The sequence below is a fragment of the Fukomys damarensis genome, unplaced genomic scaffold (genome assembly GCF_012274545.1).
Source record: "Fukomys damarensis isolate Sample0158 unplaced genomic scaffold, DMR_v1.0_HiC HiC_scaffold_11, whole genome shotgun sequence".
NCBI classification, from domain to species: domain Eukaryota; kingdom Metazoa; phylum Chordata; class Mammalia; order Rodentia; family Bathyergidae; genus Fukomys; species Fukomys damarensis.
The window spans coordinates 48,059,963-48,077,309 of record NW_022900923.1 but is presented as its reverse complement, the minus strand read 5'-3'; the positions used below and the strand labels follow the sequence as shown (position 1 = coordinate 48,077,309).

Sequence of the window (17,347 nt, the reverse complement as noted above, 5' to 3'; positions counted from 1 at the left end):
CAGCATTAGTTGGAGCCCTGACTGCCTCTCTAAACTTGTCAGGTTTCACTGTCTCTCTTCTACGAGACCCTTCTACACTGGCCTCTTTTCAACTCTGCGACTCAATTCCTTAGGGATCGTTGCCCAGAATTCTCCATTCCACCTGCTCTCCCCATGGCTGACTCAGCCATCAGGTTTCAGTTTGATTTGGCGAGGTTGTTAACAAACAACACAATTTACTCTGCGTGAGAAAGGGGCTTTTAACAATTCAATGCAGCTCACAGAATCTCAGGGCAAGGGTGGATGTAAAAACACCGGAACACACTAGATCTAGAAGAAATCAATCGCTGCCATCACCGCTCAATACAACTGCATTTCCACAAACACTGGTTGCCACAGGCTAGCAAGAGTGGACATGTTTCCTCCTCTGTCTTACTTCCAAGGTGGAGTTGTGCATGGCAGTGCCTCCTTGGAGGGGCCCAGGTCACATGCCTGTGCCATTTGGAGATCAGCGAGCCTATTTTCTCATAGCCAATTCCTCAGGCATTGTAAGTTCTGGGCTTTTGGAAAACATTTCACATGAACACTAAACACTGTGCAACCATAAAGGCCTTCCCTGACTACCCTAAGTGCATTTTCCCCGCCCTAGCTCATCTATTCCCTCACTGTCCTTCCTGTTTTAAGGCACTTATCACAACTTACATTGTTATATACTTTTTTTGTCCAAATACTTCATAAACCCATCAGTTTTGTCCCTATATGGAGTTGCAAATACATATATTTCAAACAGACAAAAAAAATGTATTTTAGTCTTTAATGCAGACCTCTTAGAAGAAAAAAGCATTAAGGAGGCCCCAAGTTGCAATTCCCAGCAGCTCCCAGAGTTTTGTATTCCCCTTCCTCTCTTAATTCTCCCCAGTTAGGTGGATGGATCTTTGGCTTTTCTCCATATATCTTGTCACTGGGCTCTCTCTTTAGAGGTCTTTTGCCTGTTCTCTTATCTTGCATTGCAAACACCCAGAACTAGTCTAAGAGAAATATTTTCTCAGGGCTCAGGGGAGAGAAGTTGAAAGGGAACATCTATCACACCAGGGAGGCTGGGAACACTTACATACTGATCATTTTTCTTTCTCAATTGTAGTGACATTACAAATGGCAAAATACAGTCAAACCCAGCAACTGAGATGTGACACAGAAGTAGGGAGCACAGAGCAAGAGCTCTCGGCCTAGGCAAGGGTGAAGTGGGAGCAGGGTGCTACTTTGGGAAGGCAATGCAGAAGAGTCCAGGCCTGAGCAGAATTTTGAAGGGCAAGCAGTCACCAGGCAAAGGAGTTAAGGAGACAGCAAAGCATTCCTGGTAGTCCTGCAGCACAAGCCCAGACACATACCAGATGGTGTACGTGGTATTGCTAAACACAAACTAGGAGAAATGGCAGGAAAGGCTGGGGGATGGGTGGGCATGAAGGGCCTTAATATGCCATCCACGGGGGCTGGGATTCATCCTCGGGCGCAGTCACAAAGTGGAGTGGGGAGTCCCACTTAGATTCCATTTCAGATCGGGTGACAGCACTGATGCTAGCTTTAAAAGCGGCAAAACTCAAAGTAGAACAGTTGTGAGTTTTAAAAAAGATGTAGGCTTAAAATGGGTAAGTGATATACAGTGATATACAGAATCATTTGAAGAAACTACTGGAGGTCAATTTGGCCGTTAAATTATTAACAAGTATTTGGAGGGTAGAGAGGAATCTAGTATACAAATGCCGGCCTGCGTGCTGTCACTAACCGAGGTAGACGATGTGGAGGAGAACAGGTTAGCAGTGGTGAGGACAGCGGGAGACTTCTAGGTAAGCTGTGGTAAGGTGGGCTTTAAAGTACTGCACCTGTGGACTCCTCAGCAGAGGTCAGCAGGTACATGGACGCCTGAGTGTGCGGCCTAAGAGGAAGAGGTAGTTGACGGTGGACTGATTGTCCAGCTCCCTCACGAAGGCTTTGTGCCTTGCCGCCCCATTTATACTTGTATTCAGGACTGGCACTTGAACCTGGCTGTTATTATCTCTTATTTTCCCTAAATCACCAAATTTAGAGGTTGAGATTCAGACCTATTTATATATCAATATGTGCACAGACTCGCCCTACTGTGACCATTACATACCTTCCTCAGGGGTAGGCACTCCTCCTTTTTGCCTAGTACCTTGTGGTGGTGGTGGTGTGATTCCACCAAAGTGGAAATAAAATTTTAAATGTATTGATGCATAATTAAAATAATTAGATAAAATGAGAGGAAAATTGTTTACATGGATCCACTTTAAAAAATAAAAATCAAAACTCTTGTGAAACACTACTTTCACTTAATCACTGTATCAGTGATGGAGCCTGAATTCCTAAACCATACCATGACATGCTTTGTATACACTGAAGTTATTAATAGACAAAGCCAGTATTTTGCAAGCTCACTTTAAAATATTTTCCAAATCAACTGCTTAAAAACTAATTACAACATGATCTTCAGCTCCCAGGAGACAGAGTGACCTTGGACATGGTTAGAAACAAAGGAACACGACACCCCAGTCTGGCCTTGTGGGTTAGAGGTTGTGTCCTGCTATCTGAGTTGATGTGTTGATCGCCACCATACTAGAGCTTGCCAGAAGCCACAGTGTAGTTCTCAAGTACAATTCTACTGTGCATGTATTTCTTTGAATTTAATACTCGGGTGACACCTATGGTATGAGTCTTTAGCATCTTGAAAATTGCTCAGGAGAAGCTAAGAAGGTTCCTGTCATTCCTAGAAGTAAGTAATACAATCCATGGCTCTTCAGTAGGGTGAACTGCACAGAAATGGGAAGATGTGTGGTTGCCCTGAGGCCCTGGCACTTGTCTCCCAAAACTCGGGAGAACCAGCCCATGTAGGACCAATGGCAACAGTACATTTCAAGTTAGGAAAACACTATTGTTTGGGTTAAGCTCAGGCTTGCCAAGAGCTGTAGATACATGTAGATCTGTATGGACAGATGCCTCAGAACACGATCATTTCTGTTCTTCAGAAAGAAGTCTGGACTCTAAGCTTATATACATTCCCATTTTCATAGCAACTAGTGACTTCAAACGGTCTCCAAAAAGAACATAAGCTACTGTGTTTAGATCTGATTAATTCTGAAGCATTTTCAGCTGGAAACTCTGCTACCTTTGTGTCCTCAGGGTTAGGAGCAGAGTACCTGAGACACTTCACTAAGCACCAGTAAGAGATAAGACTAAGACTTCATGTTAAAGAAATTTTCTGTGAGATGTAAAATATAAATAACAAGAAGATAGTCTACGAGTTCTATGTTTTCAACTTCAGCAGAGTAGAATGTAGGAAGAAAACAGCACTTTGGAAGTTTTAAACTAACTTCAAACATAAAAGACAAAAAGCCCAATACGAGGGCGCACTGAGTCTAAACCCATCGCGCGTGTCCTCTTCCGCGCTCCTGGCCTCGAGAGGTCTTCTTGTCACTCCATGAACAGGGACTAGAGCTCTTCCAGGTCAGTCAAGTCCACGGCCACTTTCAAGAACAGCGTGTCGTCTTTAATGTAGGTGTTCTTGGAGTGCTCCAAAGTGGAATGAGCCACAAAGCGGGGACAGCCAGATGCGATGTTCATCTCTCCGTCGGGTTTTTTAAAACTGCTGCTATTGGGATCAGCTTTGAAGGTCTCCATAACGTGGTTCTTTTTGCCACTCTGGTCCAAAAGCATCAGGGTGACCCTCTGCCTGAATGGCCACTGCAAGAGTGAGTCAAACTCCCCTCGCATCACCACAAAGTACAGGGACAGGTGTGTCCCCTTCCCGGACCCATCGCCATTCAGATACGCTCTAGCACAGAGCCGGTAGCCGCAGCGGCTGGTGTAGAATGGCTGGCTGAAGATGGACACTGTGTGCCCGTCCACGGCCTCTCTCTTCTTCATCTTGTAGTCTGTCACCTTCCAAATGAGCTTCCCATTATAGCAGGCACCCTCAAGCAGTTTAAATCGCTCTTCATTTTTATTCAGCTGTGCTTTATGGATATTAATGTGGGCATCATGTTTGTTAGTCTCCCCTTCTAAAACAACTGCAAAGGAAAAAAAAAGGTTTCACACACTTGAAAGGTGTCTTTACAACGTGCCCAAAGTGGAATTTTGTTACCTAAAAAGAACCAATCAAATTTGATATCCTAAAGATGAACTAATCTCACTGTTCCCAAATGGACCACTTGTTAACTCAGTGAACAGCATGTCTTAGCAAAGTGGCACCAAAAAGTGGGAACGTGCAGTATCACGTGAAGCTTGCCAGGGTATAGCGAAGACAGTTACGCATTTGCCTGGTGTGATTCTCATATGCACAGCAGGTTCACCCTTTTCTAACTAGAACGCTTTTGTTTTTAACAGTGTTGAGCACTGAACCCCAGGCCTCATGCTCTCTAAGCAATCCCTCTACCACTGAATGCCCTTTTGTGTTTTCCCATAGCTGAAATAAGTCGTCCCACCACATCTCTCCCTTCGCGTTTTCATTATTTCCTTCTCTCTTTAAAAATCACCACTTCTGCTGTTTGGAATTTCCTGCTGTTTCTACCCACTGCTGTTTCCAGTGTAGGCCTCCCTCATGTTTGCCTGAGCAGCCAGAATCTCACAAACAGCAGACTCAGACTTCTTCACCTGGAGAGATGGGAGTGCAGGGCCAGGTGTCTGCAGAAAGACAGGCCATGAAAAGAGACCTAAGATGTTAGACGTACCTAATCGTCGGTCATTGGTTTCTAACAGGGCGATTTTTTGTTTCACTGCATCAACTGCTTCCACCAAAGACCTCAGGTCAAGCTTATGTTGCTGCTGGTTAACCATCTGCAACAACTGACACACTTGAGCTTCTAGCCAGGCAGACTTGTCAATGTGACCGGCAAGCACCTTTTAGGACAAAATGGATAATACTCAAAAACATTTAGTTACTATTTTAATAATTCATTGAGATTAAATTGTTTAAGTCAAACATTTCACATTAATCAATTAATGAAGTTAAAAACAGCCTAGAGGAAGCCAGGCGTGGTGGTGCACGCCTGTAATCCCAGCACTCGGGAGTCTGAGGCAGGAGGATCGCTGTGAGTTCGAGACCAGCCTGGGCTACATAGTGACTTCCAGGTCAGTCTCAACTACATAGTGAGACCCTGTCTCAAAAACAAACAGTCTAGAGGAGAAACTTCAGTGAGGATCACAGAGGAGTCTTTATCTTCCTCATCCCCTCCTACCCCAATGCCTGTTCCAATCTTTGACGGCTCACCCTCCCTCACTTCTCCACTTAACTCTCTAGCATATCTCTGCTGTGTGCTCTGGCTGCCCCTCCTCTGGCCTGGTCACTGCCTTCTTCAAGAAACTGATCTCCCAGTTCACTCTTGCTCTGCTGGACCCAGGCAGGCCCAAGTACTCCAGTGCTGTTTCAGGCGGAAGGGAATAAACCACCTCACCTTGCCTGAGTGCCTTAATTCTAACTGGGCGGTCTGCGTATTTGAAAAGGTTAGAACTGAGACAGTAGCATTAATGGATTTCTTTTTTTCTGGACACACTCTTATATGCATATCATGCAATATATACACACATATATACAACATATACATGTATATATAACATGTGTGCATGTATATACATGTGTGTACAAAACCATATATATATATAGAGAGAGAGAGAGAGAGAGAGAGAGAGAGAGGACAAACACTGAATTTAAATGGCCTAGATTTTCTGAGGTAATCCAAATTTCAAATCATTGCTTTGAAACAAAATAAATGATAATAGGAAGTAGGGAGACAGGTCATTCTCAAACTGGAAAAGGAATCAGGAGATGGGGGTGAGGGGATAAGGGGTGGAAAGGAACCAAGCTGTGTCGTGTATATGCACCAACCCACGGAACGCGAACAGTACGTCCTGAAACATGCGCAGAAAAATAAAAGGCAGGGGATTGAGAGCGGCAGAGAGAAGAGAAAAGGAATAGAAGAGAAGTAAAGATGTGTGATGTTCAGACACCAAGTTCCCGCAAAGAATGTAAACATTACGCACTTCATGCATGTATTAATACACTAAATCATTGCCTTGAAATCTTTTGTTATATCTTCTTTATGTCTTGAAATGTTTCACTATAATTTTATAATGAGAAAGCCATATTAATCAGAAATCCACTTATGATTACTTAATATTCATAATTAACAAGGCATTTTAGCTACATTTTAGTGATGTTTTCAGTATTTTCTTCCCACGAGAATAGTTTCACTTTGTTGTCTACAAAATGCAGAACTACATGCTCTCGATGAATCAGAAATGGAGGAACAGTCACACAACGTAATTAAAACCCTAACTGCCACAGATGATAGGAGAAGATTGTATACATGTTAAATTTACTGAGTTCATTACATGTGCGGGGGCCAGGACAGAACTCTGTACACTCCTTGGAAACCCCGCCTTGTGTAGATAAAGGACTTGACACTGGTAGAACACTGAAATGCTTTAGGAAAAGCAGCGGTGGGAGGGGCAGAGGGTGCAAATGAGGAAGTAACGAGGCAGACACAGAGCGGCGAGTCGGGACGCACAGACGTTCTTTGCACCATCTTATTCTTGCACTTTCATGCTGTATTTGAAGTTACTTAGAAAGGTAAAAGGAAAATCCTCACTGCCAATGGAAAGCAAGGTCTCAGCTCCGAGTGGAAAGGCTGCTTCTTACCTGTATGTTTGAGAGGAAGCTTCCATTTTTGCCAAACAACTGTGCAAACTGCTTGAACTCCTTTTCAAATTTCCTCACAGTTTCCTCTAGCTGCTGGATTTTACTTTCTTTTTGCCCTAGGCTCTTATATAAGTCAGAGATCTAACATCAGAAACGTGAATAAAGAAAAATGAGGTCACTGAAATGCATACATCCAAGTTAAATAGTACTTGCAGGTAAGAACATGTTTCTAGGAATACATATATTTCTATGAAAACAGATTCCTATATAATTCTAGGGAAATATTTTCAGGTAGTTTAAAAAACTGAGATCCACAGAATTTCACATCAGCCTGTTGTCATCACTTGGCTGAACTTGCTGTTCATTTTATCCACTCGTTATGCACTTACTAAATAACCAGAGTACTGATCCCCGCACCTCGTTAGACGTTATCCACATACTATCTACAGCAATAAGGGCTGAGTTTGCTGAATCCCTACCACATGTTACGGTTTCTATCTAGATGTCCCCCCAAAGCCTCATGCGGTCATCGATGGGGCTTTGGGGAGGTGACTGGATCATGGGGCATGATGATTTAGGGCTAAAGGTGATGCTGGGAGGTGACGCCTGGTCTATGGAGGTGGGACGCTGGGGGCGTGGCCTGGAAGGGCACCCCCTCTCCGGCTCCTCCCTTCACTCTGCTTCCTGCTGCCCTGCAGGAGAAGCTGCCCTCAGCCGTGCCACCCTGCCTCTACTATGGACTGAAACCCGTACAAACAAGTCACAATAAAGGTCTCTTCCTTTAATTTGCAAACATCAGGCTGTGCTACAGCAACCAGGGAAATAACTGACACAACACTCATGTTCGTGAGCTCTTTTAATCCTCGAAGAACCCCGAAGAGTTAGATATGGTCCCATTTTTTCAGATGAGGAAACAGACATGTGGAGTTTGAGGAACCTGTCCAGCACAAAGGCTCGCAGGTGGTAGGCAAAACACATGAAGAGAGTATTGAGAATTTGTAATTTATTTGAGGAAAACACCTAGAAACCTAAAAGTGATTCTACACAATTCTGTCCCCCACTTCCGTTATATACAGTGCCTGCCAACTTTACCTCCTAACACAATACAAGAAACTCCTAAAGCCATTTGTCATTTCCTTGTCTCTTTTTAATATCACTTCAACCTTTACTATTTCTCACTGGGTCTGTGACAGTCAGCTTCCTTCCTAGTCCTGTACAGTACCTTCTGCGCTGACACACGGCAGAATACAAGCCCCCAGCAGCTGGTGCTTGCATGGACCTCACTACCCACTGGAGCCCAGCGCCTGGATGGGGGCCTGGTACCAGCTTAATAAATACTTGTCAAGGAATGGGTGTATGAATCTCCTTATCTAAATACGTATTTTACTGTACTGAGGATTGAACTCGGGGCCTTCACACTGAGCTGTATCCCCAGCCCTTTTTCCATTTCTTATTTTGTGATAGGGTCTCACTAACTCGAACAGGCTATTCTCAACCTTGTGATCCTCCTGCTTCAGCCTCCCAGAGGACTAGGATTATAGGCTCACTCCCCTGCAGCCAGTACCGCCTTTAATCTTGCTCTCCACCAATTCATATTCTATTCTGTAACCAAAACACTGTTAAGGGAAAATCTAGTCTTGTGCCTCCCCTTCAGTGGCTTTCTTTTGTAGGCCACCCTGGCTCCGGTCATCTGCCCCGGCTACCCTTTCAGCCTCCTGCCCATTCACAGCCCATGTGTTCCTGCCCAGGAAGGTCATGTGTCTCCTTGTTCCGGTCAGGTCTGTTCTGATACTTCCCTTGTCACCTAGAAACTACGGCCTTTTAAGCTGCCGCTCAAGGGCACACCTCTGCAGTAAGTATTTGCTGACTAGCAGTCCCCGCCTACCCACCTCAGTCCATGATACCCTGGCCTCAGGTCAGCTACCACTTATCCCTCTCACTGTTATACCTGCTTTGTTCCCCATTAAATTGGTTCTTGGGGCTGCATCTCTCTTATTTCTTTACCCTGAGCCTGGCCCAGCTCCTGGTGCCCAGGGCAGACGTCCCCCACCCATCCACTGTCTCCCAGCCCTTACTTCCAAGCACACCTGTCTCACGGTGCCCACGTCAGTGAAGAGCCTCCCACTTCCCTGCCCCTGAACTGGCAGCACCACTCACCCTCAAACTTTCTGAGCAGGCTCTGCAACCCACTCACACAACCATGTTCGTGCCTTCACCAACTCCATCACCACCTCCAGCACCCTGCTGCCGCTTAACACTGAAATGCTTGTGCTGAGAGCTGAACCGTGTGACCTCATCCCCCAAACCACAGTCTGCTGACGAATGAGAGACCAGGGCAGGGAGAGGTGAATCAGCTTCCCCAACCCAGAGGCCAGCATGGGCCATGCTGCAAGCCCAGATCTTTCGGCTCCAGCACGCTCACTCCAATATCTGTCTTAGTTTTTAAAAACTGAACTGGGCTGGGGATTTAGCTCAGTAGCACAACGCCCGCCTTCCAAGTGCAAGGTTCTGAGTTTGATCCCCCTACAAAAAAAGAACAATTATCTGATCAAGTATTTTCCTATTTGAAACCCCCACTATCCTCTTATTACTGGTAAACATTAGTTCAAACTTTTGGCCTTTACATTCTTCCTGAAATGAAGCAAAGTATGCAGAATAAAACAATAATCGAACACACAGTGTGAGAGAGAAACTTCCACATTGCATGAAACGCAACTGTAATCCGAATCCAACACGACAGTCTCCAGCCATTCCCTGTCTGACACTTGGAAGCATCTGAAAATCTCAGTGCCTTAAGCTGGCAGCATCTGGTATGCCTCCTGCCTTGGATCAAGCTCCCTTTTTTGGAATCTTTCTGCCACAACACTGTAACTGACTAATCTTTTCTTCCCTCAAGATGCAGCCTGTACATCCTGCCTTGTGTTCAATGTCCCCAGAGTTTTCTGCTGCAGCCTCTGTACCCAGACAGTTTATGGTGTGTCCCACCAGGCACAACTTATGGGTTTACATTTGTTTGCATTCCCAGACTCACTGTCCCAGAAACGAACACTGTCCCTGACCTATGGGAGGTGTCTGTTGGACGAATGGGTGGACAGGTATTGCAATTGTCAAGAAAGAATTTTCAAACAGTTATGCGGCAACATACCTTCTACTCCTTCTACCAAAGTTACTCTTTCATCAGTCTTTCTAACTTTCTCCAGGATGTGATCCTGGAACTGACACACCTGATTTAGAAACAGATATCATAAAATAATGTGCAATAATAAAATTCGACTCCTTCCCCAAAGACAGTTTTCTTCCCATTTGGGCTGAAAAAATCTGATCCTGCTGGGCATGGTGGCACACACCTATAATGCCAGCACTCTGGGAGGCTGAGCCATGAGGATCACATGCCTAGGCAACTTAGCAATTTAGCAAGGTACTTTATTATGATAAAATATTTTCAAAAACACTGAGGATGTAGCTAAGTGCAAAGATTCTAGATTCAATCCCCAGTACCAAAAATAAAAAGGGGGGAAAAAAAGTATGATCTTCTGAGATGTTCTAACAGAATAATTAATTTTCATAATCACCACTCAGAATCATCAGTTATTGAGGTCTAGTCTGAATGCTCCAAGAACTATGACATAATTTCACCTGATAATCATAGTTCAGTGACGTATGTAAATATGAAGTAAGTCAACATTTATCATGTTACAAAGCTTCTCAAAGGCAGTTTAAACTTATTTCTAAATTACTAAATTCCATAATGCCTAGAATAGTCAGCTGGTGTCTTATGGTAATACTGATTTAATTTTAAAACATCAAACATCTAAGTTCCAGGTAGTAATCAGAAGGTTCGTGGTGAGGCGGTAGGGTGTACCGTGAGGAGCATGGCTTGACCTTAAATCCTGCCACTGACAAGTCACACACATCAGCCCTTCTTTGAGTTTAGTTACTGCACCTGTTCAATGAGGGGGTTGGAGCCGAAAGTCTCAGGGGTGCCGCTACCCTAATGTTCTATGATTCTGTTAGCCTGCGTGGCCACTGAGGATGGAAACGTCTACCTCCAGTTAACCTACTCGGAAGCGGAAGAGGATGAAAAGGGGGACACTTGGAGCAGGCGAGTCCTGGCAATTCCAGGGAATCCCTCTTCAGGGACTCTTGAAGCTCACCTGCTCTTCCAACCAGAAGTTCTTCTCCAGAACCAGGAGCATGTGTTCTCGCAAGGCTGACTGTTCATGCTCCTGCAGGTTACCTCGCTTACCCTTGAGTACAAAGACAAAACAAAGCCCAGTTACCGAGAGGCCCCAAGAACAAAGGAGGCACGGGGACATTGTGCTGAAGCAGGACCTCAGCAACCTCGCTGCTTTAATTCTACAGATCCACCCATCTCCAGGTGGGTACAGGAAAAGTGATTCTGTGGTCTGTTTTCCAGCTTTGGGATTCTACAGTGCCCACAAAGCAATCTTAAACTTAACAAAGAATCATGCCCCTATCAAAACCCTTGGCTCTGACTTTCTTCCTGGCCCTTCCTGTGAGTTAGGCGTAATCACTAGCCTCTCTCAGCAGTTCCCTGTGTCCTTGCTGGATTCTCTTAGACTACATTTCAGCCTAGGAGGATTCCCCTCCCATCAGCACGTCTATACTGCCTTCCACCACTGCCCTGTTGTCAAGGGCAGAAGGCTGCAAACTAATCTTAGCCCATGCAAAATAACACCCATAAAATCGTAGAATAATTGTGCAAGAAGAAATGGATTCTTAAAGCACTTATTTGCAAACAGCCTCTATTACCAGTAGAAGCAAAGGTTAGTGTTCCAGGGAGTCCATGAATTCTTAAGCACACGTTCACCACCAGTTTCCCTTCGGTTTAGGACTGGCCCCTCTGGTGAAAGGCTGTCCCAAATAAGGTTCCAGAGAATGGCTCCTCCAGCCACCCCCAGCTCTGGTACTGAGGTAAGTTCTAGAATCCAACCCAGATAGAAGTTTGGGCCTGACTGAAAAGACCTTTTTCAGAGCTGGAAGGCAGTAGTGCCTAAAGGAAAACCCTATCATTTCTTCAGCTAAGACAACTACAGACATTCCCGGTTTATTGACATACTTGTTTAATGACTGCTCAGGCCTACCACCCATCTTTTTTGGTACAGTTCTGTACACCTTATTTATACATCCTCAATGTCTTTTTCTGCACAGTACCCCTTGTTTATACAGTTATTTCTGCTGATTTACTGTATAGTACAGTACTATTGTTTAATGCTGTGTTATACATTACAGCACTACATATAAGAGTTAGACAATTAAAAGCAAAATTATCAAGCTGGAGTTTCCTTTGGCCATTTCTTTGTTCTGAATACTGTAATGTACACACTCTGTGCAATTCTTCATTTAGCGATTAATTAAATAGTAATCTACTCACAGGGACTGAGCTCCCTTGTAAAAGACAAATGTTTGCACTGGTTTGATTTGGTCAAATTTAGGCACTCTTCACCAATTTTTAAAAAATTTTTTAATAGTTTTTTTACAATAAAAGAAATAGGTCAAACAATATAGCAAGATGCAGAATGAGAAGAAAAAGGGCTCTTCTCTCCATCTGAGCACCCAGTTCCCTAGTCTTTCACACGACCGTCAACAAAGGCAGGCACACAATTTTAACACAAATGAAACCAGACTACACTTATTTTTTCTCACATATATCTCATTCATTTATATCAGGTGCACATTATTTCTAAATATGAATATATCATGATACAGCTGGTCCTTTTGTGATGAACTTACAGGTTGTTTTTAACTTTGGTTTGGTTTTGTTTTTTGTATTCAAACAGTATTATCATATGTACCTTGTGTATATGTGTGCTTGTGTATATATGTATGTTATCACTGCACACTTATGAGAGGATACTGTGACGTAAATTCCTAGTCATATAACTGCAAGTTAGTGAATGGGTTCCCTTTTCATAGATATAATCAAACTGCTCTAAAATCAGTGAAAGTTATAAAATGTCTTAATCTTTGTCAATTTGATGATGAAAATCATATTCCTTGTTGTAATTTACATTTATTTCTAAGTAAAATTGAGCATCATTTTGTACATCATGAGCACTTTTGTACATAAGCCAGGTGGATTTTTCTTGAACTGTCCATATATTCCTTTTCCTGTTTTCCATTAAGTTGTTTAATTTATTCATATAGAAGACTTCTTTGTATAGTAAGGAAAATAGTCTCTTTTCTGTCTGCTTATATGTTTCAAAGCTTTGCTTCCAGTTTGTGGTTTGCTATTTAACTTTAAAAATCATGTAGAAGTTTAAAATATTTTCTATGAAACTTATCCAAATGATGGCCTCTGGCCTTGCGTTAGTCATCTCATAAAGAACTTTTTGAGAATTTAAAAATTCACTCATCTTCTCTTCTACTATTTTTATGAATAAAATAAAATAAATTTTATTTTGGAGCAACTTTAGATTTACAGAAAACATAGAATGATAATACAGAACATAATATATTTCATTGTCTTAAACTTTGATCCATCTGGAATCTGTTGAAAGGCCTGAAGTGGAGATCAAACTTTATTTCTTTTAATTTAAATTTATTTTATATAACTTACTGAACAATTTTTTTTTTTGGTACCGGGGATTGAACTTGGGTCTTTGCAAGACAGGCCACTGAACCACTGAGCTAAATCCCCGGCCCCTGAACAATTATTTTAAGGCTACAGTAAGTCCCCAGGTAATGAACAAGTTCTGTTCTGGAAGAACTGCTCGTAAGTCAGATCTATTCATAAGCAGACAGTGCACCTGGGAAAGTTCACAACTCAAATGTTCCTAAGTCCGGACTTACTGTGTATTAGAAGTAATAAAAAAAAGCCTATGGTTCCTAGCTGTTTCTAGTCTAAGTAACACTGAGAAGATACTTTGTAGACACGATGAACATAATCGGCTTATGTTATATAAACAAGATTCTCCACCCATACGTGGGTGGGCCTCATCTGCTCGGGTGAAGCTTTCCCAGAAGAAGCACGTCACAAGACTGCAGCGCAGAAGCTCCAGCCTGAGTTTCTAGACTGCTGGCCTGCTCTGCCCTGCAGATTTTGGAGTTGTTACTTTCACAACTGCATGAGCCTATTATTTATATATAGGTATTTTTATGTAGAACTCTAATATAATTAAAATATTAAAGTTCTCTGGATTATAAGTCCTGAATCATGAGTGGAATCAAAGAGTAACATGGACTTGCCAAGTAGAATGCAAAGGCAGAAACAAACAGGCATCTCATACCTTTACAGCACAGCCATAGTGCTTGAAAGGACAGTGTTGTTCGGCTTCTGGACACACAGCAAGATGTTCATCCACCTATAAGACAGGCAGCCTCAAGCTATGGAAACTCTCCACCAAATCTCCATGCTTGGAGTGGCTGCAGTGAGCAGGAGGCCCCAGCGGGTGAGCAGGGGAGGGCAGGACCAGCACAAGGAGAGCACCTGGCCAGGAACAGCTCAGATGGGTCCTGAGTTTGCAGGGAGAAGGCAAAGGAGGATCGGGACGGGGCTCCTGTGGGGAGATTCAAACCTCAGCCCTTCACATTTGGGTTTTTAGCAGGGAGCGCTTGAACTATCTTATTATGTAGAACATACGGAGAGGAGTACAGTTACCTCGGTTCTTGGAATAATCTGCGAACACTTGTTGGGACAAGATACTGGATACTCAGGACACAAGTTCTCCTCATGATTCTGAAACAGAAAGTATGATGAAACAAGACCAAGGCTCCTCTCTTCTCCCCTCACTGAGAATGCAGACCTGTCTCTTGGGGATATTTGTCTTGCCTTCCATAGGGATTTATAAGATACTCCCCAAAAGGTTAAATGAATTCAATTAAAAAACTAAATGCTCTGATTGTTCAAACAGAACATCAGAGAGCAAGGGACTCTAAGAAGGAAGCCTGGGCAATTACCAGGGTGCCCCCTCTGGCCTCTGGAAAAGGTGCCCACACTCTGCCTATCCAGTGCAGTCACAGTCTGCAGGGCAGAGTCACTGTCACCTGCCCGCCACAAGGGCTCACACCACTCCTTCCATGTGCAGCAGGTGTAATGCTAGCTTCACCCATGATAAATGAACAGCACCCTGCCAATAAGGCTCTGAGCTACAGACTTGATTCTGTGCAGACAGCTGCAGCAGGAACTTTCGGTGTCCCTCCAGCCTACTCCACTGTGACTGCTCAGAAGAGCGTGGCCCTGGGGAGGAGGCTGCCCTGTCACCTGGAGATTGACCACTACTATGTCCTTCCTGCAGTAAAGGCATCTCTCCTCCCGGAACTGGCAGTGTGTGCTCAGGTGCTCCTGCAGGTCTCTCCGCAGCACAGCTTCCCGGCAGTTCTTGTTGGAACATGGAATGGCCTGGAACGGGCACTGCTGCAGGTGGTCCTGCGACAGACAGCAAGAGGCCAGTGGGCCAGCTGGAAGGCCCGAGGGTGAGAGCAAAGCCAGCTGGGCAGAAAGGCTGGCACAGGGCGGGAGGTGGGGGGCCCTGGAGCTGTCACGAAGGTCACTCACTGCTTCTGCTGAGGAGCGGCTGCTGGAACCAGAGGCTGCAAAAGCCACCTTGTTTGGCAGGAACTAGGAGAGCGGACATCAGGGCAGGGGACATGGCCAGGTGTATTTCAGATGACCCAGGACCCTGCTTATCATATTGCTAGATCAGTTCTTGGCTATTTTCCTGCGGCCTGCCAGTTAGGGTACTGGCTCTTTGAGGACATTTTTATTTCTTTTGAGCAGTCTCCGTCCCTACCTACAACCCCTGTACTGGCCTCTGCGCTGCACATGGCGGAAGATGGGGCAGAAGGAAAACAGAGAAGGAGAAGAGGGCATAACCTGACTCAGTGAAGGAGAGAGAGGACCAAGGATCGGGAGAAGTGACAGGCCCCGCCCAAGCAGACCCACCACGCACGTCGGCAGCAGCACAGAGATAACAAGCAGCCAGCAGCTACCCTGTTGCTCTCGCCATCACCCCATATCAACCGCACACACCCTCCTCTCTGTGCCAACGGCCTTCATGCCCTTGGCCCATCTGTACCCAGATGGCAAAAACTTAAGCATGTTGCTTTAATTTTGCCTGCCTCAATGGTCTCAATCATGCCTCGGTCTGACTTTACAAAAAGGAAGGGGAGGAGGTTGTCCCAGAAGCAAGAAAGAAAGAGACAAAGGAAACACAGGCCCATGGGCCACGGAGTAGCCAGGAATGCTCTGCCCTGTAACATCAGAAAATACTTTAACCAGAGTATCGGAGATCTATAACATTGGATTCTTCACATTCTAGATTTTTTAACAGCAGATAGGTCTCCATAAAAGCCACTGGATCACTGCAAGTGACTGTGATGCTGACAAGCTGCTCAAATCCTGGTGAATGTGATTTCCTTTAAAACAGAGCTGTCCAGCAAACTATTCATTCACATCCTATCTGTGACCACTTTACTCTGCAGCCAGGGGGCTGTGTCATTACAATAGATTCTGCACAGCCTGCAAAGCCAAAAATATTTACCACTTGCCCTCTAACAGAAACAGTTTGTGCCTCTTCTCTGAAGGAAAACAGAAGGAACAGATTTCCGGCATCCGGATAAGGATGACAGCTATTTGCCTTCACCACTGGTAGTAAAAAGCAAATGAGGATGACAGTCAAAATCTGAGTCTTCTCCCGAATTTACAGATCCTAGCCCTCCACTCTTACTAGTCAACATTCATGGAACTCTGCCTCCTTTTGGAACCAGCACCTTGCCACATGAAGGGGAAGGGATGCGCATTGCGAGAAACACTGAGGAGACAGGTGGAAGACACCAGCCTGGTTCTCTGGAAGGTTCTGGCCCCTCCAGCTGCAGTCCATTGGGACCCATTTCATTTGCAGGCTCAGTGACAGCAGTGTTGGCAAAGACGCCTAGGTCTTGGGCCTACCATAAAAGCAAGGGGCCAAGGGCTGTCATAGGATGAGAAAGCTCTGCGATCCCCCAAAGCAATCCTTGGGTTCACAAGGAAGTCATTTGTTATTTATCACCTAAGTGCCTAGGGGTTCGGAGGCCCGATAAAGAAAAAGGCTGAGTCATCTGAAATACCATCCAAGCTGGGTGGTGTGAGCGGAAATTGTCAGCAGCTTCCAAGCAGCTCCCTGGAAGCCAGAGATGGCTGAGTCTTGGTCACTTGCAGTGTGATCCAGCGGGCCTGGCAGGCAGGGCCGCACTGCCAGTGTCTCATTAACAGCCTTCACGGCCAGATGAAAGCACAGCTCAGACAGGAACTCAACTCCCCCTCACTTAAACTTTCCCTAGACCTGTTTGTTTCTCACACCAATGCTTCACCTTTAAACCACATCCTATTGCAGGTCTGTGATCTGCTTAGGTTCCACATCCTGCAGGCCAGGCCCACACACCTGAGCTCCAGGTGCAAGGGCAAACACTTGGCAGCCATGCCTGGCTCCTACCCAGGGACCCCCTGTCCTTCACAGTTCCCCCCAAATGACCCATCCTTGCTTGATTGTTTCTTTTGCTCAGCATGACTCACACTTTCTTTTTTGGTGTGATGACCTTACCACAACTTAGGGTGTGGCATACCCAGCATGCCCTCCCAGTGCCCCCCACAAAATGAACCCCTTCTTTCACATCCATACCTGCGATGTGCTTCAGCAGCATGTGGTGCCACCCAGGAGG

At 44.8% G+C, this 17,347-nt stretch overlaps 1 protein-coding gene across 3 annotated transcripts in view; it reads right to left on the bottom strand.

Moving 5' to 3' along the window:
* Positions 1–2,241: 2,241 nt before the first annotated feature.
* Traf5 (TNF receptor associated factor 5) overlaps positions 2,242–17,347 on the bottom strand; it is a 41,490-nt gene continuing 26,384 nt past the window's right edge. For all 3 annotated transcript variants that reach the window (XM_010613204.3, XM_010613201.3, XM_010613202.3), the window contains exons 5-11: positions 14,913–15,077; positions 14,310–14,387; positions 13,939–14,013; positions 10,843–10,935; positions 6,689–6,829; positions 4,722–4,890; positions 2,242–4,061 (exon numbers count right to left, since the gene is read on the bottom strand). In XM_010613204.3, coding sequence (XP_010611506.1) covers positions 3,484–4,061; positions 4,722–4,890; positions 6,689–6,829; positions 10,843–10,935; positions 13,939–14,013; positions 14,310–14,387; positions 14,913–15,077 — 1,299 coding nt within the window. In that variant the 3' untranslated portion in view covers positions 2,242–3,483. The remainder of the gene's footprint in view (positions 4,062–4,721; positions 4,891–6,688; positions 6,830–10,842; positions 10,936–13,938; positions 14,014–14,309; positions 14,388–14,912; positions 15,078–17,347) is intronic.